At 53.9% G+C, this 20,227-nt stretch overlaps 4 protein-coding genes across 9 annotated transcripts; 3 read left to right on the top strand and 1 right to left on the bottom strand.

The window, feature by feature from the left end:
• Window positions 1-103: 103 nt before the first annotated feature.
• Window positions 104-2,674, bottom strand: psme3 (proteasome activator subunit 3). The gene is made up of 10 exons (XM_028407510.1): window positions 2,503-2,674; window positions 2,135-2,167; window positions 2,005-2,067; window positions 1,706-1,810; window positions 1,192-1,240; window positions 1,002-1,120; window positions 791-927; window positions 660-714; window positions 482-568; window positions 104-412 (listed from the first exon to the last, which is right to left on the bottom strand). Exons 1-10 carry the CDS (start codon window positions 2,542-2,544, stop codon window positions 332-334), a joined length of 771 nt encoding a protein of 256 aa, XP_028263311.1. The 5' UTR covers window positions 2,545-2,674; the 3' UTR covers window positions 104-331.
• A 16-nt stretch (window positions 2,675-2,690) lies between these two features.
• Window positions 2,691-9,781, top strand: nbr1a (NBR1 autophagy cargo receptor a). Of its 5 annotated transcripts, none has more exons than XM_028407504.1 (21): window positions 2,691-2,916; window positions 3,108-3,170; window positions 3,243-3,261; window positions 3,336-3,358; window positions 3,771-3,953; window positions 4,029-4,106; window positions 4,181-4,404; window positions 4,610-4,729; window positions 4,909-5,190; window positions 5,508-5,667; window positions 5,950-6,198; window positions 6,328-6,429; window positions 6,503-6,578; window positions 6,730-6,843; window positions 6,929-7,246; window positions 7,325-7,446; window positions 7,518-7,846; window positions 7,917-8,002; window positions 8,185-8,272; window positions 8,348-8,447; window positions 8,677-9,781. In XM_028407504.1, exons 1-21 carry the CDS (start codon window positions 2,815-2,817, stop codon window positions 8,863-8,865), a joined length of 3,027 nt encoding a protein of 1,008 aa, XP_028263305.1. In that variant the 5' UTR covers window positions 2,691-2,814; the 3' UTR covers window positions 8,866-9,781. The 5 variants fall into 5 exon arrangements, with proteins under 5 accessions (XP_028263305.1, XP_028263306.1, XP_028263307.1 ...); XM_028407505.1 differs by having other exon boundaries at window positions 6,772-6,843; window positions 6,926-7,246; XM_028407506.1 differs by having other exon boundaries at window positions 6,772-6,843.
• Window positions 9,782-10,332: 551 nt separating this feature from the next.
• Window positions 10,333-14,597, top strand: tmem106a (transmembrane protein 106A). The gene is made up of 8 exons (XM_028407511.1): window positions 10,333-10,720; window positions 10,835-10,973; window positions 11,040-11,103; window positions 12,713-12,866; window positions 13,294-13,434; window positions 13,503-13,546; window positions 13,623-13,676; window positions 14,229-14,597. Exons 2-8 carry the CDS (start codon window positions 10,853-10,855, stop codon window positions 14,347-14,349), a joined length of 699 nt encoding a protein of 232 aa, XP_028263312.1. The 5' UTR covers window positions 10,333-10,720; window positions 10,835-10,852; the 3' UTR covers window positions 14,350-14,597.
• Window positions 14,598-15,673: 1,076 nt separating this feature from the next.
• Window positions 15,674-19,849, top strand: LOC114437697 (protein FAM13C-like). 2 transcript variants are annotated; one of them, XM_028408543.1, is made up of 11 exons: window positions 15,674-16,457; window positions 17,001-17,295; window positions 17,434-17,575; window positions 17,644-17,725; window positions 18,057-18,117; window positions 18,200-18,320; window positions 18,398-18,481; window positions 18,599-18,694; window positions 18,777-18,988; window positions 19,058-19,159; window positions 19,295-19,849. In XM_028408543.1, exons 1-11 carry the CDS (start codon window positions 16,244-16,246, stop codon window positions 19,416-19,418), a joined length of 1,533 nt encoding a protein of 510 aa, XP_028264344.1. In that variant the 5' UTR covers window positions 15,674-16,243; the 3' UTR covers window positions 19,419-19,849. The 2 variants fall into 2 exon arrangements, with proteins under 2 accessions (XP_028264344.1, XP_028264345.1); XM_028408544.1 differs by lacking the exon at window positions 15,674-16,457 and adding an exon at window positions 16,687-16,891.
• Window positions 19,850-20,227: the final 378 nt, after the last annotated feature.

Below are 20,227 nucleotides of genomic sequence, written 5' to 3' on the forward strand. Positions count from 1 at the left end.
AATGAATGCAGACAGTGACATCTACAGGTCAGAGGAGGCGCTGCGCTCCACTGCCTGACCTGTAACATCCAGAGACAAACAGAGACTACAGAGAGGCCGGAGGTCTGAGGACAACAAGTTTAATTAAAATTAAAAAATACATTGCGCCTTCTGTGGTCTATGATCTGACAGAATATTTATGTCTTCCAAAGGGTTTAAAACAAGAAAAATACTTTACAATTAAAACAAAATGTGTGTCCGTCTATGGAAGCGGAGCGGAGCTGATTGTGGGGCAGGCTGCGGTGGCGGCTGTGGGGGTGTTGGGGGGGGGGGGGGGGCTGAGGAGCTGCCATCAGTACAGCGCGTCGGTGTTACTGCTCCGAGGCCTCTTGATCTTCTCGATGTTCTTCAGGATCATGTCATGTAACGTTACCTGTAAGAGGACACAGGCGTGAGGCGTGCTGCATGGCGCCGAGCGATCGGAGGGAGACATGTGACTTACGTATTGATTTCTGAGCTCCGACACAATGATCTTCAGGCTGATGTACTCCTTCTCATCGATCTCAGTTACTGTGCGCCGATAGTCCTCCTGTTACACACAGAAAGGGTCATTCTGCGTCAGCAGCTTCCCACATGTGCACCAACATCCTGCTGCATGTCAACACGTCACATCTACTCACCACATGAGGATATTTTGCTATTTTAGAAACCAGCTTCGCCCGTGTGATGTAGTATCTGAAGGGAAGGAGACACAGACACGTTAGCTCCGGTGATGCAGACACCGTGAGTTCTCCTCCGCTCCCTCACTCACCTGGAGATCTGGTCGAGGTACGACGCCGCCTCTCCCTCCACTGTTCGGAGTTCAGCCACCGTCTCCTCCTGGATTGACACTCCGAAGTTGTTTCCGTCTTCTATCCGGGGGATGAGCAGCTGGACCCACATTTTTACCTGCAGGCAGCAGAGTGCAGCGTCACACTCGGACGTGACACAACACAACTCTGACCCCTGGCTGCTTTACTCACTGTGTTACATTTCTCTATCAGCGTCCTGATCTCCGGCTTGACCTTCTCAATAAAATCAACGAGGTTTGCATTGCTCTTCATCATCCCACCAGGCATGACGAAGACCTTGGTGCCACTCACTGAGGGAAATAAAAACATAGTCTCAGTCCGTTCAGTCCAGACAGTCACATCTGCTCCTCACAGGACTCACCCATGTCCTCCCCTCCGCCGTCCTCCAGCTTCCTCTTCTTGGCATTTTGCTGTGAAACAGATGGAACAAAGGATCAGGTCCATCCCCTCCCCTGAGCGTCACACTGTTCTCAGTGGAGGTAATAAAGACTGCTCATGCTTCTATGCTGCACCGACGCTGCTGTGGGCTCTGACACAGAAGCGTCAGGTGTGTGTGAAGTGTGTGGAGTGAGTGTGTGTGTGTGGAGTGCGTTTACTGAAACCGAGCGGATCGTGTTGTAAGCGCTGAGTAACATTTACTGTTACTGAACACACTGCAGGGCAGCAGAGACACTGGAAGCCAAATATAATGAGTTCACTGAGACATGGACAGTCATCAGCTCTCACTCAGCTGAGCAGCTGGAGATGGAGGAAATGTGGCAGCACTACAAGCAGACCAGCCACAGCTGTGGGCTGGGTCGCAGTGAGGTGTGGTGATACTGTGGGGAAGCAGAGATCAGCACAGAAGCATAAATCAGGCCTAAATGGGTCCTGACCCCTTCTAGTCCGTCGTGGAGGTTTGACAGTAGGATGGGGTCCGGCACCGTCAGGTTTATGTCGGAGTGAATCTCCTTCAGCTCAGTGATGTTTATGCTCGGATCCTGAAAGGACAAACGGAGGATTACGCTGCGGTTTGTGTCTCACAGCATGTGTTACTGGGTGACAGGAGTCTGTGTGAGTGTCGGGCCCACGCCGCTGTTTATCATGCCGCCCCTCGGGCAGCTGTCCCTGGGGTGTGTCCTCAGGCTCGGGGCTCCGGTGCTGGCAGACCATGTGCAGGGTTTCATGAGCTCACCTTCAGAAAATGATCAAGTTCCAGTAACTTCTTTGGGAAAAAGTTTGCCACTAGATCCTCTGCCTGCAGGAGAAGCCGCCAGTTAGTGGAGAGTCTGTGGAAACATGTGATCAGGTGGACAGACACTCACCTCTGCGGTGATCCGTTCCCTGAAAGCATCGACCTGCGAACAGACACAGACACTTCAGACACAAGGCGGTAACGTCAGATAGCACCGGCACGCCGTTAGCTAGCTGCTAGCTTAAGCCTCCTGTAGAACATGTGCTCCTCCAGCTGTTACCCCACAGAGCCCAGTAACACACACTCTGCTCCGCGGCGCGGCGCAGCATCACCCGCCGGAAGGTTGGACGGCGGCAGGCGGGAAACAAGCCGGGTGCTGCCGCTAGCTGCCATTAGTCCGGCCTTATCAGTGCCCCCACAGCATGCTACAATGTGGCTAACAAGCTAGCATGGACTGACAACACCAGCACGAGGAGCGGGGCGGCGGGGGGGGCTCACCTTGGTTTTAATTTCATTGTCCACTTTGAGGAGTGAAGACATCTTATGTGATCAGAAGAACGATTGTCCCGACAGCATCAAATCCACCTGTGGACGTGTGGCTTAGCAATTGTCAGCCACACTTGTGAGCTTAAAGATGACGTCCTTTACGTGCGACGCGGTGCGCTGCTCCGACTGCGCGTGCGCGAGACGTCACCGTATTTTTCTCGACGCAGGTGACGATGTAAACAAGAGAAGACGGTCGAGGGCAGCGGGATCACACAGGCCGGCGCCAGCGCAGACACAGCCGCGACAGCCCCGCACACGGCGGACATGGGGCTCCCCGTGACCATCAAGGTGAACTTCCGCGGGAACGTGAAGAGGTTCCTGGCGCAGGATCTGGACAAGCTGGAGTGGGAGTCCGTGGAAGCCTGGGTAAGCTGCTAGCAGAGCCTGACGGCTAACCGCTGGCGCAGTTTGGCGGAGAGCAGGCCCGGCCGCGGCCTCCGCGCACACACGGCGCAGCGGCTGAAGGACATGGACCCCGGTGGTTACATTCACACCGGCAGAGTCAGGACTGACCGGCACCGGGCTGACGGGTCCGTCTGTGTTTCCGTCTCTTTCAGATTAAAGCTTCGTTCGGGATCAACCACTTCCAGGTGAAATACTTTGATGAGGACAACGAGGAGGTGAGGACACGTCAGGAAGTGCTCTGCACGGGCTGTCTGTCCACCTACTCACTCTGATCTCTTTTCTTTCAGATCTGCATCAACAGTCAAGGTGAGATCCTAACACTGATCCCTGAATGTTCTGTTTGATCAGCAGAGAAAGTAACTGGTTCTGTTTGTCCTCAGACGAATATGAAGAAGCCATCAAGGTATTCATCCACACATGACCACACATGACAACACATGACAACAGCACTGTGTCCATGCAGACAGGCTGTGTGACTGTGTGTGACTGTGTGTGACTGTGTGTGTGTGTCTGTGTGTGTCTGTGTGTGTGTGTGACTGTGTGTGTGTGTGTCTGTGTGTGACTGTGTGCGTGTCTGTCTGTGTGTCTGTGTGTGTGTGTGTCTCTGTGTCTGTGTGTGTGTGTCTGTGTGTGTGTGTGTGTGTCTGTGTGTGTGTGTGTGTCTCTGTGTGTGTCTGTGTGTGTGTCTCTGTGTGTGTGTGTCTGTGTGTGTGTGTGTGTGTGTGTGTGTCTGTGTGTGTGTGTCTGTGTGTGTGTCTGTGTGTGTGTGACTGTGTGTGTGTCTGTGTGTGTGTCTGTGTGTGTGTGTCACTCAGAGTGCAGAGAAGCAGGGGAACCAGCTGCACATGAACGTGTACAAGATGAAGGGTCAGGCCTGTGGCGGCCCGCTGAAGGCCGAGGTGAAGGAGCTGAAAGGAGACCTCCGTCCTGCTCCTCCGTACCCGTCACGAGTCAAAACTGTGGACAAAGGCACACAGGTCACCCCGGAGCGAGACGCTGTGAGCACACTGATCTCCTCCTCACAGACCATCACGGCCGTTAGCTCAGAGTGTAACTGATGTGTTTGGATGCAGGTAACGGTGAAAGAAAACAAGGGGAACAAGCCGGAGGATGAGCCGCCTCCCATGTGGTTCAGGTCCTACATGGAGAAGGTACCGTCCGTCATGTGACCGTGTGTAACATGTGACCTTGTGAGCTGTGTCAATGAAACTCTTGTTTTTCGTAGTTTAAGGATGAGGTGGTGAAGGAGGTCGTGGAGCGGATGTGCACTGACTTTTCCGGTCAGTGTTGCACCCACAAAGCCTCTGAGGGGCCCCTGGAGCCCAGCGGGGCCAGCGGCGGTCTTATTGGACCCAGACCTGGACCCTCCACCTCCAATGGATCACTGGGCTACACCCCAAACTGCAGCAGCTGCAACAAACTCACCTCTGAAGGAGCCTACAAGTGCAGGTCAGGACCAACACATCAGCAGAGTCAGAGCTGTTGCATGTGTGTCGGCTGCCGGCAGTGTCTCACACTCAGCATCGGTCTGAATCAGCACACAGGACAAACGAAGGTTCTCCTGAGATGGAGGCTGATTTAGACCATGTGTCATGAACTGAAGTGATGGTTCTGATTATGCTGAAAACAGTGGGTGTGTGTTGCTCTCTGTTAGTGTGTGTCCATCCTGCATCCTGTGCGAGACGTGCAGACACAGCCACGACCCGAGCCACAGCCTGGTGAGGACCAAGACGCCGCTCTCCATCCCCGAACACGGAATGTCAGGAGAGTTAAGGTAAACGTCCCGAGCGGAGACTAAACCCAACACCCGCTGAAACATTCCTCCTCACTTCTTCTCTAAACGTTAATGTAAATGCACACAAAGCTAGTTTATTGTAGCAGTGGGGATGTGCTTTGTTTTTTTGGAAAATAAATAGTCAACAAATAGGTGTTCCTGATGACATTTCAAACCAGGTTCCCACGGCGAGGAGACAGGACAGTGCGCAAGGCCGAGCGACAGCGCCTCAAAGCTGAGCGAAGGCAGCTGAGAGCCGAAGTGAAGGAAATCAAGAAGAAGCTGAGGCTGGAGAAGAGGGGGCTGCAGTGGAGCGGGCCCTCTACCTCAGGCAGAGCCAACCTGACTAACATGGCCTCCGCCTCCACCCAGGCCCCAGCCCCGCCCCCTCCCGCTGCCTCAGACACAGCCTCAGGTCCCGCCCCGGCCCCGGCCCCTGATCCCCAGGCCTCCAGTCCAGAGTAAGCGCCACCTCGGAAGGGCGTCCGACAGTGCTGGGTCCCTCGAACCCAGCAGGGATGCAAAAAGTCATTTTTTCCAAGAAAAGAAATCAAATATGCCATCTTTGTAGTCTGTTCTGTATGAGTGTGTCGCTGGCTGCTCTGGGTGGTGGAAATGTTGGAACTACCTCAATGTGAAAACTGCTGCTGCTGCTTCGTAGATTTTCTAAGAAAAATGCTTTTCAGCTGCAAAAAATCTGGGGTCCTGCTTTTTTGAGAGATGGGTGTGATAAGAAACCGGGGCTCTTTTCAACAATGCTCTGTACACTTGAAACTAGGGGTCCCGGGGCCTCGCACACGTCCTTGGTGCCCACTATGGCTGCCTTGTTTCTGGATGAAAATCTGCCTGACGGCACCCGTCTGGAGCCTGACACCAAGTTCATCAAATACTGGAAGATGAGGAACTCGGGAACAATCGGCTGGACCTCAGAGACTAAGGTACCCCTCCCCCGCCTGCCGAGAGGACAGGTGCACTCTGCTTCACCCCCACCTCCAGCCTCCACCCAGCTCACTGCCTCCTCACTAACAGCTAAGATTCTGGCCTAACAGCACCTGTCTGAGATCAGTGTGTGTGTCGTGGTTTCAGTTTTAAAGTCTCTGTCTGTGTGTTTGTGAGTGCGGGAGTGTGTGTCTGTGTGTGTATGTGTGTTGCATGCCCTTGTCTTTGTGCCTTTTTCGCATGTGTATTCCTATTTTGTGTGTGTGTGTGCGTGCACCCAGCTGATGTTCATGTGGGGGAACCTCGGCCTGGCGGCGGAGGAGAAGCGGGAGGTGCCGGTGCCGTCGCTGCTGCCCGGACAGGTGGGAGTGGTCAGTGTGGCCTTCGAGGCTCCTTTGATGGAGGGGACGTACACCTCCCACTGGCGGCTGGCGCACTGCGGGTGCCAGTTCGGCCCACGCGTCTGGTGCAGCATCGTGGTGGACTCGGGGGACGGCCGCCACCCGCCGGGGCATCAGAGCAAACGACCGGCAAGTCTGCACCCTGTGACACAGACTGTTGATCTGAGGCAGCCTGTATCATAGGACTGAAGGGTTTAGGGTGGATATGTGTGGGCTTCACCCTGACACCATGCTAACATGCCGCTCTCCTCTTCTCAGAGGGCGGAGGTGAAGCAGGCGGAGTGCTCCGGAGACAGCGCTGTCCCTGACCTGCACCATGAGGACTACTGCTTCCCGTCTGTGGAGCTGCTGACTGCACAGGTGCTCCGTCAGAAACTCTCAGCAGGTGGAAGGTTGGTGGAGGTGTGTGCTCACGGTGCTCTCTGTCCCTCAGGACCTGCTGTCCTTCGAGCTGCTGGACATCAATATTGTCCAAGAGCTGGAAAAGGTTCCTAACAACACTCCTGTGGGTGAGTCACTCAGTCTCACACACGCACACACACACACACACGCACACGGAGTGACTCACCTTTCACCCAGCCAGCTGTTTGCCAGCTGTTTGCCAGCTGTGTGAAGCTTCACTCTGAGACACGTGTCTGACTGTGACGTGTCTGTGTCCAGATCTGACGCCCTGCATATCTCCTCTTCCACATGATGCACCAGTCACGGAGAAGGCCGTCACTGCACAGGTCAAAGGCGACACACAGGAGGTCAGCGGAGTCCGAAAGATTTTTGGTGAGAAATTGAATAATGAAATGAAAGTCAGAGGAACGGCGCCCCCTGCTGAACTCTGACAGCAGTTTCTGTTTGTGTTGAGGAGTCAACCTAAGGCCGCAGAGGGAGGCCGAGCCCGTGACCCAGGAGGAGGAGAGGGAGGAGGAGATCAGCGGGGCTCAGTTCCTCTGTGAGACCGTCATCCGCTCCCTGACTTTGGAGGAAGCCCCTGACCCCCGACCCCTCCGCAGGGCCCAGCACAGACCGCCAGGCGAAGAGGTGTCCGACCGCCACCACACACAGACTCAGACTCCGCCTGCTCTTTCAGCCCCAGTCTGCCCCGACACAGCATGCGGCGGGCCGAGCATCTGCACTGAGAGGAAGGAGAGGACGCAGGACAGACAGGAGGAGGAGACGAGGACAGGTCAGTGACGAGCATTCACTCTTTCTGAAGCCTCGCTGCAGCGTGTGGAAGCTCACTGTGGTGTTTGTGTTCTGGAAGTCCTGCTGCTGGAGCACGAGAGTCAACAGCCGTCCAACGGCGAGCATGAGGACACCGCGCCAATGAAGGATGATGCAGAGCAGAGACGGGAGGGTGGAGCCAAAGGGGAGGACTGGGATGAGGTGAGGCCCACATCCTGTCTGTGACATTAGCTGTTAGCATCGTTAGCCTCACACTCCTCCTCCTGTCTCAGGTCAGCAGTCAGACCTCCTCTGTCTCCTCCTGCGATGATTACATCATCGTCCTCCCAGACTGCTTTGACACCAGCCGTCCTCTGAGGGAGTCCATGTACAGCTCCACTGAATCACAGCCGGACACTGCTGCTGCTGTGACCTCCGTCAGTGCTCAGCAGGACAGCGAGGAGAGAGAGGAGCAGACGGATCTGTGGCCTCTGCCTGTCCCCCCTGTCCACAGCAGTGTGAACCAGATGCTGTGCACCTCACAGACTCTGGACGCTGTGACACTCACACCTGAGGTGGTGGCCTTACCTGTCCGGCCCCCGCCGGCCCTCTACTCTCCAAGGTAACAGCCACACGTCCTGAATTAGCCTGATCTGTTGTCTGCTGCAGCTGCTCATCGCCCTGTGTTCCAGGTCTGAGGCACTGTACCTGGCTGAGGACCCCAGCCCTCCAGCCTGTGACCCTTATGAGCCACAGCAGCCCCGGGTCCCCCTGAGCGGTGAGCACAGTGACTGTTTAAGTTAGCTGAGACTCTCTGACCCGTCTCTCTGACCCGTCTCTCTGACCCGTCTCTCTGACCCGTCTCTCTGACCCGTCTCTCTGACACGTCTCTCTGACACGTCTCTCTGACACGTCTCTCTGACCCGTCTCTCTGACCCGTCTCTCTGTTGGCTCCTGCAGTATCATCAGGTCTGTCGAGGTCTGCAGGCTCAGCATCCAGTGCCTTTGAGACTTATACCCCCAGACCCAGCAAGGCGCTGCAGCCCAGGTAAGACCTGCTTCACTCCTGCCACAGCCCGATCTGTTTAGAACCATTCTGACCACAGCTGTGTGTCTGCGTCAGGGGCCAAGGAGGCCTCACAGAGGGGCTGGTGAAAGGCGCCCTGTCTGTGGCCGCGTCTGCGTACAAAGCTCTCTTCACCGGACCAAACTGCTCCATACAGGTGAGCCAGAGCACACGGGCGGCCCACTGAGGAGACACATGCTCACCTAACACAGGTCCCCCCGAGCACGTGCACGAGCATAACACTCACGTCCACACACACATGCAGAGACACACACACACACACTACGTCATATAGATGTGTGTAGGTAGTACCTCTGACCGCCTGTAGGGGGACAGTCGCCCTGTGCTGCTGCTTTAAGTGATGACACACTGTCCTCCTCTTCCAGCGGGGCATCGACCCGGCGGCCCGCCAACACCCCTCCATGATGGCCATGCTGCTGGAGATGGGCTTCAGAGACCAGCGGCTCAACCAGCGCCTGCTGAGGAAGCACGGGTACAGCCTGCTGCACACCGTCAACGAGCTGGTGCAGATGGCCGAGGACCGGCAGAGCGCGGCAGCTAACCCGCAGCACTGAGAGGAGGAAGAGGAGGAGGAGGAGGAGGAGGAGCAGGAGGAGGAGGGGCTAAGACTTTGATTGACAGATGACATGTCAGTCTAAGGTGGAGCCTTATTTGGACCAATAGGAGCATTTACTTCTGATCACTGATGATTGATTGGCCTTTAGTTTAGCTTGACTAATGAAATGACCTGTACACACACACACACACACACACACACACACACACACACACACACACACACGCCCCTGTAGGTCTTCTTGTTCTGGGTGTTGGCCGCAGACAGAAGCTCAGAGCGCCTCCTTTATCCCAGTTTTCTTACTGATGGTCAGATTTATCTGGAGATAACGAGCTTTGTCAGGACTGTCTCCTCATCTGGAGGGTCTCCAGATTTTCTTATAATAATTATTGATTATTGAGGTCAGGGTTATCTCAACAAAGATTGTTTTCATGATTTATTCATATTTTTCTTGATGACTCATAGAACCCGCCTCATCTCAACACAATAAAGATCACTTTTCTTTGTGAGGACTTGAGTCACTAACTCATCTTAATGACCCGTCTTTATCTTCCTGTCGGGAGGAGGAGGCGTGTCGTGGTGCGCCGGCGCTCTCTGCTTCTGTCTGTGTTTGTGGGGCGGAGCGTTCTGGAAGGCCGTCAGTCAGAGTGCAGGCTTCATGGCAGAGAAAGCTGCTGATCAGTGCAGCCCTGTGCTGTTATCACGGGTCTGTCACTTAATGAATGATGGTAAAGAGAGCGCCTGTCCTGCAGGAGACGCCCGCTGCATCCTGTCAGACACACACCGCACGGTGGAACCTTTGGTCTGAGCTTACATGTGAGGACATGTGTGTGTGTGTGTGTTCTTATAGAGTAATAATATGTCTGAGCGTACACATGAGTTATCCTCCAATAAATGATGTGCGGAGTGTCAGACACATTGTAACAGCTGTTCTTCACTACACACACACACTGACTGATTTGGACGCGGCCTCTGACTCGGACTCATGTTAGTTAGGAATGAATAGATAATCTGATCAAAGTCCTCCACACAGAGACCGCCGAGCCCACACAGAGACCGCCGAGCCCACACAGAGACCGCCGAGACCACACAGAGACCGCCGAGCCCACACAGAGACCACACAGAGACCGCCAAGCCCACACAGAGACCGCTGAGCCCACACAGAGACCACACAGAGACCGCCGAGCCCACACAGAGACCGCCGAGACCACACAGAGACCGCCGAGCCCACACAGAGACCGCCGAGCCCACACAGAGACCACACAGAGACCGCCGAGCCCACACAGAGACCGCTGAGCCCACACAGAGACCGCCGAGCCCACACAGAGACCGCCGAACCCACACAGAGACCGCCGAGCCCACACAGAGACCGCCGAACCCACACAGAGACCGCCGAACCCACACAGAGACCGCCGAACCCACACAGAGACCGCCGAACCCACACAGAGACCACCGAGCCCACACAGACTGGCTGCTTATGTTTGTTTGTGTGTTCCTCTGAATAAACACAGACTGGCAGTGACCACATTAAACTTCCTGAACCCAGCCGACAGTTTCCCGTGTGCGTCTCTAACTCGGACCTGACACTGAGAGCGGCGGGTTCCGGCCTCCTCCCTGAGAGGACAGACCCGGAGCCCTCTTCCCTCTGAGTTCTGCGTAGAGCAGCCATCTTGGATCTGCAGCTGTTTGTAGAAGACGTTAATGAGAAGCAGAACATGTGACCTGCAGGCGGCGTCCGTCCCTGTGAGCCCGCTGCTCTCATAAAGTGGAGAGCTGAGTGTTTGTGTGTCTAAAGACTCATCGTTCCACTGCAGACCGACCTACAGGACATCGCCTTCATCATCTTCATCACAGTGAGTTTCTGATGAACAGACTGGGCGTTTCCAGCGCTCAGCAGAAACCTGTTTTACTGTGTGTGTTCTGTGGACTTTGTTCCTGACATGCAGCTCTTTATTGGTCCTCCACAGTTTGAGCAGCTGACCGTCATGGTGACCTCAGAGGAGCCTGAGCCCACCACGCTGAAGCACTTCCCTCCGTACGGAAGCATGAGCCCGTCCACAGGAGACACCTGCCCCACGTGCCGTGGCACCGGGCGGATCCCCAGAGGTGCGTCTGACGTCTCGGTGCTGCCTCAGAGTGTCAGGCTGTGTGGTAACAGGATGTTTCCCTCAGGTCACGCAGACCAGCTGGTGGCTGTGATCCCCTGCAACGACGACAGGCTGAAGCCCAGGCGCACGTAAGGAACATGTGTGTGTGTGTGTGTGTGTGTGTGCATATGAAGTGCTGTGTGTGTGTGTGTGTGTGTGTGTGCATATGAAGTGCTGTGTGTGTGTGTGTGTGTGCATATGAAATGCTGTGTGTGTGTGTGCATATGAAGTGCTGTGTGTGTGTGTGTGTGTGCATATGAAGTGCTGTGTGTGTGTGTGTGTGCATATGAAGTGCTGTGTGTGTGTGTGTGTGTGTGTGCGCATATGAAGTGCTGTGTGTGTGTGTGTGTGTGTGCATATGAAGTGCTGTGTGTGTGTGTGTGTGCATATGAAGTGCTGTGTGTGTGTGTGTGTGTGTGTGTGTGTGTGCATCTGAAGTGCTGTGTGTGTTTCAGGAAGCTGTACGTGTGCCCAGGCGCACGTAAGGAACCTGTGTGTGTGTGTGCATATGAAGTGCTGTGTGTGTGTGTGTGTGCATATGAAGTGCTGTGTGTGTGTGTGTGTGCATATGAAGTGCTGTGTGTGTGTGCATATGAAGTGCTGTGTGTGTGTGTGTGTGTGTGTGTGATATGAAGTGCTGTGTGTGTGTGCATATGAAGTGCTGTGTGTGTGTGTGTGTGTGTGTGTGTGTGCATATGAAGTGTTGTGTGTGTGTGTGCATATGAAGTGCTGTGTGTGTGTGTGCATATGAAGTGCTGTGTGTGTGTGTGCATATGAAGTGCTGTGTGTGTGTGTGTGTGTGTGTGTGTGTGTGTGTGTGTGCATATGAAGTGTTGTGTGTGTGTGTGCATATGAAGTGCTGTGTGTGTGTGTGTGTGCATATGAAGTGCTGTGTGTGTGTGCATATGAAGTGCTGTGTGTGTGTGTGTGTGTGTGTGTGTGCATATGAAGTGCTGTGTGTGTGTGCATATGAAGTGCTGTGTGTGTGTGTGTGTGTGTGTGTGTGTGCATATGAAGTGTTGTGTGTGTGTGTGCATATGAAGTGCTGTGTGTGTGTGTGCATATGAAGTGCTGTGTGTGTGTGTGTGTGTGTGTGTGTGTGTGTGTGTGCATATGAAGTGCTGTGTGTGTGTGTGTGTGTGTGTGCGCATATGAAGTGCTGTGTGTGTGTGTGTGTGTGCATATGAAGTGCTGTGTGTGTGTGTGTGTGCATATGAAGTGCTGTGTGTGTGTGTGTGTGTGTGTGTGTGTGTGCATCTGAAGTGCTGTGTGTGTTTCAGGAAGCTGTACGTGTGCCCAGGCGCACGTAAGGAACCTGTGTGTGTGTGTGCATATGAAGTGCTGTGTGTGTGTGTGTGCATATGAAGTGCTGTGTGTGTGTGTGTGTGCATATGAAGTGCTGTGTGTGTGTGTGTGTGTGCATATGAAGTGCTGTGTGTGTGTGTGTGTGTGTGTGTGTGTGCATATGAAGTGTTGTGTGTGTGTGTGCATATGAAGTGCTGTGTGTGTGTGTGCATATGAAGTGCTGTGTGTGTGTGTGTGTGTGTGTGTGTGTGTGTGTGTGCATATGAAGTGTTGTGTGTGTGTGTGCATATGAAGTGTTGTGTGTGTGTGTGCATATGAAGTGCTGTGTGTGTGTGTGTGTGTGTGTGTGTGTGTGTGTGTGTGTGCATCTGAAGTGCTGTGTGTGTGTTTCAGGAAGCTGTACGTGTGCGTCTCCATGGCAGCGTGCCTCCTGCTGTGCTGCCTGATCCTCTACTTCCTCTTCCCGCGCAGCGTCACCCTGACGCCCGTGTCCGTGCTGTCCGTCATGGTGTACTTCAGCCCGGTCGCCGTGGAGATAGATGTCACAGTGAGTACAGCAGCGTGTGTCTGATCTCCATCATGTGTTGCTGGCTCTTCTCTCACACTGATGAACCATGTCAGGACGTCTCACCTTGTTGTTGTTGTGATGACACAGCTCTTGTTGTCATGGTAACAGCTTTGTTTATGTCAGACGTCACAGCTCGGCTGCTCTTCATCAGAACTTTGTCATGATACTGAGTTCTGTCATGGTGACATCATGAATGTGATCAGCACCTGGAAGAGGGCTCAGCCTCCCTGAGCTACTGAGTGTGTGTATGTGGCTGCATGTTCATACATTACACAGATGTTAACACATCATGTCCAGGGATCAGACAGAGGGAGGGCAGGCTTCCTGTAGAAGGAGGTGTGGGTCAGAGCCGAGCTGCAGGTCTTTGCGGCTGTGACGGTCAGTGATGCAGCATCTCCTCCTGCAGAACCTCATCGACGTGTCCAACCAGAACTTTGTCCCGGTGCAGATACTGGAGTTCAGCGTTCAGGGTCTGGTCACCGACACCGTGGTGGGAAAGACCAGGATGTCCAACATGACCGGCCTGCAGTCCCGCTCGCACCGACCAGTGAGTGTCACCCGGCGGGCCGCTGACGTGCCGCCCGCCAGTAAAAGTAACCGCTCTGTGTTTTACAGTACACCGTGCACATCGGCCTGAACATCACAGACAAAGGCCTGAAGTAAGAGCAGACTCGTCCTCACGTGTGTCTCCACATGTGTCTCCACGGTGCGTCTCATGCGTTGTGTCTCTTTCAGCTCCTACTGCAAGTCCGGCTCCATCAAGATCCACACCTTGTTCCTGCAGCTGCAGTAAGTGTCTGAACTCCGGCTGACCTCACAGACAGGCTCGGCCAATCAGAGGCCAGCTGTACGTCCACACTTCGGCCACACGGCCTCACTCTTTACCCACAAACCACCTCTGCTGTGCGGTGTCTCCATACATTACATGTCTGCAACACTTGACCTTGTTGTCATGGTAACCTGCCAGCTGTGGTACACACATGTTACTGTTTGTAGAAACTACGGCAACCGACTCACAACACACAACACACAACACCAACACACAACACCAACACACAACACACAACACACAACACACAACACACAACACCACCACACAACACAAAGCTGAAAGTCACTAAAGCTGCCTCCTCCTCCTCCTCCTCCTCCTCCTCTCCTCCTCCTCCTCCTCCTCCTCCTTCCTCCTCCTCCTCCTCTCCTCCTCCTCCTCCTCCTCCTCCTCTCCTCCTTCCTCCTCCTCCTCCTCCCCTCTTCCTCCTCCTCTCCTCCTCCTCCTCCTCCTCCTCCTCCCCTCTTCCTCCTCCTCTCCTCCTCCTCCTCCTCTCCTCCTCCTTCCTTCAGGATGACGATGAACATCTCGTACATGTCCCACACGGAGCTGCTGTCTCTGGACACCTTTGAGTACATTGACTGCGGCACCAACTCCACGACTCCACATCCAGTCGGCTCCATTAATGGTTAACACAGTAACATGTAGCTCTACATGCTGTGTGTGTGTGTGTCTGTGTGTGTGTCTGTGTGTGTGTGTGTGTCTGTGTGTGTGTCTGTGTGTGTGTGTCTCTGTGTGTGTGTGTGTGTGTGTGTGTGTGTGTGTGTGTCTGTGTGTGTGTCTGTGTGTGTGTGTGTGTCTGTCTGTGTGTGTGTGTGTGTCTGTGTGTGTGTGTGTGTGTCTGTGTGTGTGTCTGGTGTCTCTGATGATCTTTAATAAACTCACTTGAACAGTTTGACGGTGTTTGTTTCACACTCTGGGCTGTAGATGCACTGATCGTCCACAGGGTGGCGACAACGCGCCGCCACGGTTCCATGAACATGGAGGAAGTCTGACAGGGAATTCATATCACGAGCACGGGAACGCGCTTGGTTGTTTGTTTCAGATTTACTTGATCAGTTCGTTCGTTAACATTGACACAGAAACAGGCTTTATATAACTGGAGACGTTGATGTGACGTCACCTTTACGCTGTTGTATTTTCAGTGTGTATATTACTGAGGATAAACTGCGCATGCGCATGCACAGAGCCGCTGATAGAGCTGCAGGAGGGAGGTACGGCCGCGCGCGTGTAGGAAGGATTTAATGAAAAGCGCGAGCGAGGTCAGATCACCATGGAAACATGATTGACGTGTTGAATTTGTGTTTTAGTTTTTTGCACAGAAACACGCGTGGCGGCACACACACACACACACTTCCACCTGCTGGGACAGTCTGACATCATTCAGATGAGTCCCTCCACCACTGAGGCCTGCAGGTGGTGCTCCCCGCCTGATGGAGAACAGGCTCCATCACGTGGTGTCAGCGCCTCTGCTGCTTCTGATCGGAGCTGGAGAAGAGTTGTTGTTGTTTCTGCGTGTCTTACATCAGACGCGTCACAGAAGTATTTGCTCTGCACTCACGTTCAACCAAACTCCACCCAGGAACCTGCAGAACCTGCAGAACCCACCAGCTGCCTGTGGCGTTTTTAACCTGAGTTCTTCTGCCATATACAAAGTAGCAGCTCCTGGTTTAAGACACGTCACAGAGACTCCTCTCACAGCGTGCACAGGGTTAGGGTTAGGCCCTCAGGGTCTGACCGCAGCAGTCCCATCACCACAAACATGTGTCTCAGACGTGCTGCTGTCCTCCAGCATCGGGGCCACAGCGGGCAGTAATCTGATTACTGCTGGAGAGGAAATCACGGGACGTGCCGCCGTGTGTGTAACAGGGCCGCTGCTTTTATGAATGAGAGGAAACGCACACGAGCAGTGACGTCAATAACAGGCCCCTCCCCCACCGATGCGGGAAAAACCTCACGATCAGAAAGAGAGCGAGAGAGAACCAGCGTGGTCCCTGAATGTCTCTCAGCCGGAGAGAGAGGCAGCCATCCTCCTCCTCCTCTTCCTCACGAGCCTGAGGATGAGTAATCCTACAGTGAGGGAGGGGGGAGGTGCAGACACAGAGGGAGGCGACCAGCATCAGCACCAGGAGCAGCAGCATCAGCACCAGGAGCAGCAGCATCAGCACCAGGAGCAGCAGCATCAGCACCAGGAGCAGCAGCAGTGGACGTGCAGGAGGATGATGCTCCAAACAGCTGCAGTTTCAGGCTGAGCGGGGCCGGATAATTCCTGGATTAACTGTCGAGAAGAAGAAAATCACGTCCCTTGCTGGACCTGGTTAAAGCTGGAGCGCACCTGACTCCTCTCTGACTCAGCCTGGACTGTGGGACAGGATTATTTCCTGACCGCCTGTCCTCACACGTGTGACTGGGACCTGGCTAATGTCTGGAGTCTGTTGCAGCACCTCACTGCCCTGCGCATCCCGGTGACTGTGTCACACACGCTCTCTCCTGGGACCTGCTTCATCTCTGGATCAGTGTGTCGGGCATGTTCTGCTTCTGCCTGCAGAGCTCCTTGCTGAAGCTCCAGGCGCTGGAGGTGGAGGGGGGCTCATCGCTGGGCTCATCCCCTGAGGAAAGCCCCCCTGCTCTGGGCAGCAAGGAGCAGAAGACCCCCTGCGATCCGGCCGAGCCCGGAGAGAAAGAAGGGAAGACACTGGCTCTGTGCCACGGTGTCCCCACAGACGAGAACAGCCCACCAGGTAAACACCTGCCTGTCTGTCTGTCTGTCTGCCTGTGTGTCTACTGTGTGTGTGTGTCTGTGTGTGTGTGTGTGTGTGTGTCTGTGTGTGTGTGTGTCTGTGTGTGTGTGTGTGTGTGTGTCTGTGTGTGTGTGTGTGTGTGTCTGTGTGTGTGTGTGACAGAGACAGAGAGCACGCTGCTATTTATAGAGCAGCTCTAAATGAAAACACACACTGCCTGTGACGCTCCTCATACTCTCTGTTTGGATGCTCTGCTTGGATGCTCTCCTTGCTCTGTTTGGATGCTCTGTTTGGATGCTCTGCTTGCTCTGTTTGGATGCTCTGTTTGGATGCTCTCCTTGCTCTGTTTGGATGCTCTGCTTGGATGCCCTGCTTGGGGCTCTGCTGCTGGTCATGGGATGTGTCCAATCAAAATGGAGGCTGCTGTCTTGCTGGTCTGTGGATCAGACAGTGGGAGGTGTCTCTGTGTATGTGGACACCGGGTGTTCAGAGACAGTAATGTGTGTATGTGTGTGTGACCCTCGCTTCCTGTCGTCTGTGCAGAGCTGCTGACGGTGCTGACCCGGCCCCCGCCGTCACCCAGACACCAGCCATTAACCACCATTCACCCTGGCCAGCAGTCCCTCGCCCCAGATGGAGCGCTCCCCCCGAGCCCTCAGCACTCCCCCCAGAGGAGCAGCCCCGGGGTGGAGGTGGGAGGAGGAGGAGCAGCTCTCCTCCAGCTGCTGGCAGGAAGTTCCAGCCCGCTGCCCTCCCCCCGCTGCTCCAGCCACAGCCTGAGGTTCAACTCGGACCCTGACGCAGCGCCATCTCCCCCCTGCAGCCAGCAGTACATGCTGTGAGCTCCCCTGTTTACTGGGTCTGATGTGGGTTCAGGGTTCACAGCTAGCAGCTTCTCTTCAGAGTCTGACCCTTACATCACTTGTTCAGTGTCTTTCAAACCTCGTCTGAAGGATGTCGCTCTGTTTGTGTCCAGGTGTCGTGGGCGGGGGGACAGGACGGACGGACCAGAGGACCGGTGTCCTCCCTCCATCCCCTTCCTCACCCGACACATTCAGACCCTGAAGAGGAAGGTCCGCAGGTTTGAAGATCAGTTTGAGCATGAGATGAACTACAAGGTAAAAACACACACATTCAGTTCATGACTGGATTCACATCATGTTCACAGACGGTGTTTGTGTTTCAGCCATCGCACAACGATAAATACTCCAACCCAGAGATGGTCCGCGTCATGAATGAACTGGCGAAAGCTCGCAAGCAGCTCAAAGGTAAACACAGCGTCAGACTGTGAACTGTCCTGTGGTGCCTGAACGCATCGTGTCTGGAAAATATAACCCGCCACCCAGACTCAGTACAAACTAAAAGTCCTGCCCCCCCAACCAGCAGGACGCCATGATGGAGTCACTGCAGCAGTCACATGACCAACACTCAGAGAGTCTCTGACCTGCAGCTGATCTCTGTCTGAACACCTGAGTGATTCTGCACACACACTCTGCTCTCTGCTCTTTCTAGACCTATATTGTAGTAAACACTGAGCCCACACGGACTGATCATGTGACTGATCATGTGACTGATCATGTGACACTGGTTTTTCCACAGAGCTGAGACTCAGACAGTCTGTGTTTGAGTCAAAGGAGCAGGGAACCACTGAAATCTGCAGGTAACAGCCCAGCTCCTCTTATTATTATTTTTATTATTATTATTATTGTTGTTGTTGTTGTTATTGTTATTATTATGGACAGGTACCACTCCGGGCAGCAGGGGGCGTCAGAGCAGGAGCCGACTCTGGAGGACACAGTGGACTCTCTGTTCAGACGGCTGAGAGAGAAGAGGGCTGCTCTGGGTCTCCCTGACAACATGAAGGTCGCTGTCTGTTCTTCTCTGATGTCACACACCCTGTCGGCCATGTTGGTTCTGACAGCAGCCATGTTTGTGTGCAGGAGATGACTCAGGCTCAGATGGTGTTGGAGAAGATCACCCTGCAGAAATGTCTGCTGTACTTTGAGAGTCTGCACGGCCGGCCGGTAAGCACACACACACAAAGGCGCACACACACATGCATATACACACACAGGGACACACACACACACCTACACACACACACACTCACACAGCATTCATGGTGTGTGTCTGTGTGTCAGGGGACGAAGCAGGAGAAGAACCTGGTGAAGCCGCTGTACGACCGCTACCAGATGATCAAACGCCTCCTGTGTGCCAGCCCAACCATCTGCACCATAGTGAGACACACACACACACACACACACACACGCTGGCTGTTTGACATCCTGGAATACACTAATGTGTGTTTATGTCCTTTAGGAGGAAGAGGATGGTTCTGATGAAGACTCCATGGGCTCAATGGTGGTTGATGAACGTCCTGTCCCACCTCCACACAGGGCGCCGCCGCCGAGAGCTGGCGAGGAGGACAGTGACCGGGACAGCGATCCGGCCTTCGTGTCCCCGATAGACGAGGTGAAAGCCGTCCAACAGCGAGCCGCTCTCACCACGGCCAACCTGCACGAAGCTTCCAGGTCAGTGCGGGTCTGGGACGACCTTTGACCCGAGCCAGCAGAATCCTTAGTCCTTTGTCTCCTGTCCAGGTCTCAGCTGCTCCACTTTCTGCGGGAAACACGAGCAGAGAAGAAGACGAGGCGGAAAGTTCTGAAGGAGTTTGAGGACGAGTTTCAGCGTCAGACGGGACGGTGAGAGACGCCATTTTACCAGCAACTGAGGCAGAAACAGGCACACTGATCCTCCCAGCAGAGACACGAGTGATCTTTGTGTTTCAGCAGCTTCAGGAATATTTATTTATCAATGTGCCTTTGAATCTGTGACAGGATCTGCCAGAAGGAGGATCGAACGCCCATGAAGGAAGAGTATCAGGAGTACAAGCAGCTCAAAGCAAAGCTCCGTCTGCTGGAAGTCCTCCTCAGCAAACAGGACGAGTCCAGAACCGCGTGAGGACGCCATCCAGCTGAAGCCTCGCCGCTGGTCTCAGACCAAGTGACTCACTTTTCAAACTCTCAGATAAAATCTGAGATTATAATCTGAGATGACCTCATAAGATAAAGTGTTAAAAACAACAACACAACTGTCCTCTTAAAAATCTGAAAATCGGAGCACTTTAAAAAACATTTATTCTGATCCAAAGTCACAAAATATGCAAAATGAGGTCGATGTTGTGAAAGAAGGGCTGCAGGCGTTAAAGACAGCTGTCTCTGTGTGTGTCTGTGTGTGTGTCTGTGATGTCCACCTGCTGTTTGGACCTGAGTCCTGCCTGACAGGAACACCTGGACTCGCCTGTGACCATAAAGAACCTGTCTGTGGCGTGCAGCTCTGGTTTATCTGAATGAATATATGAATGTTTCAAATAAATAGTTTTGATATTTAAATTTTTGTTTTCTGGCTGCATGTGGCTTCATGTGGCTGCATGTGGCTGCATGTGGCTTCATGTGGCTGCATGTGGCTTCATGTGGCTGCATGTGGCTGCATGTGGCTTCATGTGGCTTCATGTGGCTGCATGTGGCTTCATGTGGCTGCATGTGGCTTCATGTGGCTTCATGTGGCTTCATGTGGCTGCATGTGGCTTCATGTGGCTTCATGTGGCTGCATGTGGCTTCATGTGGCTTCATGTGGCTGCATGTGGCTTCATGTGGCTTCATGTGGCTTCATGTGGCTTCATGTGGCTTCATGTGGCTGCATGTGGCTTCATGTGGCTTCATGTGGCTTCATGTGGCTTCATGTGGCTGCATGTGGCGGGCCCATACTGG

The sequence above is a fragment of the Parambassis ranga genome, chromosome 6 (genome assembly GCF_900634625.1).
Source record: "Parambassis ranga chromosome 6, fParRan2.1, whole genome shotgun sequence".
Classification (NCBI taxonomy): domain Eukaryota; kingdom Metazoa; phylum Chordata; class Actinopteri; family Ambassidae; genus Parambassis; species Parambassis ranga.

Bases quoted from the DNA above. Each gene is read 5' to 3' on its own strand.
- psme3 (XM_028407510.1), bottom strand. From the start codon at position 2,544: ATGTCTTCACTCCTCAAAGTGGACAATGAAATTAAAACCAAG. The intron at 928-1,001 runs GTGAGTAAAGCA...TGCTGCCTGCAG, and splicing joins TGATAGAGAAATGTAACACA to GTAAAAATGTGGGTCCAGCT. The intron at 569-659 runs GTGAGTAGATGT...TGTGTGTAACAG, and splicing joins TAGCAAAATATCCTCATGTG to GAGGACTATCGGCGCACAGT.
- nbr1a (XM_028407503.1), top strand. From the start codon at position 2,815: ATGGGGCTCCCCGTGACCATCAAGGTGAACTTCCGCGGGAACGTGAAG. The intron at 6,199-6,327 runs GCAAGTCTGCAC...TCCTCTTCTCAG, and splicing joins GGCATCAGAGCAAACGACCG to AGGGCGGAGGTGAAGCAGGC. The intron at 6,430-6,502 runs GTGCTCCGTCAG...TCTGTCCCTCAG, and splicing joins TGGAGCTGCTGACTGCACAG to GACCTGCTGTCCTTCGAGCT.
- tmem106a (XM_028407511.1), top strand. From the start codon at position 10,853: ATGGTGACCTCAGAGGAGCCTGAGCCCACCACGCTGAAGCACTTCCCT. The intron at 12,867-13,293 runs GTGAGTACAGCA...CTCCTCCTGCAG, and splicing joins CCGTGGAGATAGATGTCACA to AACCTCATCGACGTGTCCAA. The intron at 13,435-13,502 runs GTGAGTGTCACC...TGTGTTTTACAG, and splicing joins AGTCCCGCTCGCACCGACCA to TACACCGTGCACATCGGCCT.
- LOC114437697 (XM_028408543.1), top strand. From the start codon at position 16,244: ATGTTCTGCTTCTGCCTGCAGAGCTCCTTGCTGAAGCTCCAGGCGCTG. The intron at 18,118-18,199 runs GTAACAGCCCAG...TATTATGGACAG, and splicing joins GGAACCACTGAAATCTGCAG to GTACCACTCCGGGCAGCAGG. The intron at 18,482-18,598 runs GTAAGCACACAC...TCTGTGTGTCAG, and splicing joins AGAGTCTGCACGGCCGGCCG to GGGACGAAGCAGGAGAAGAA.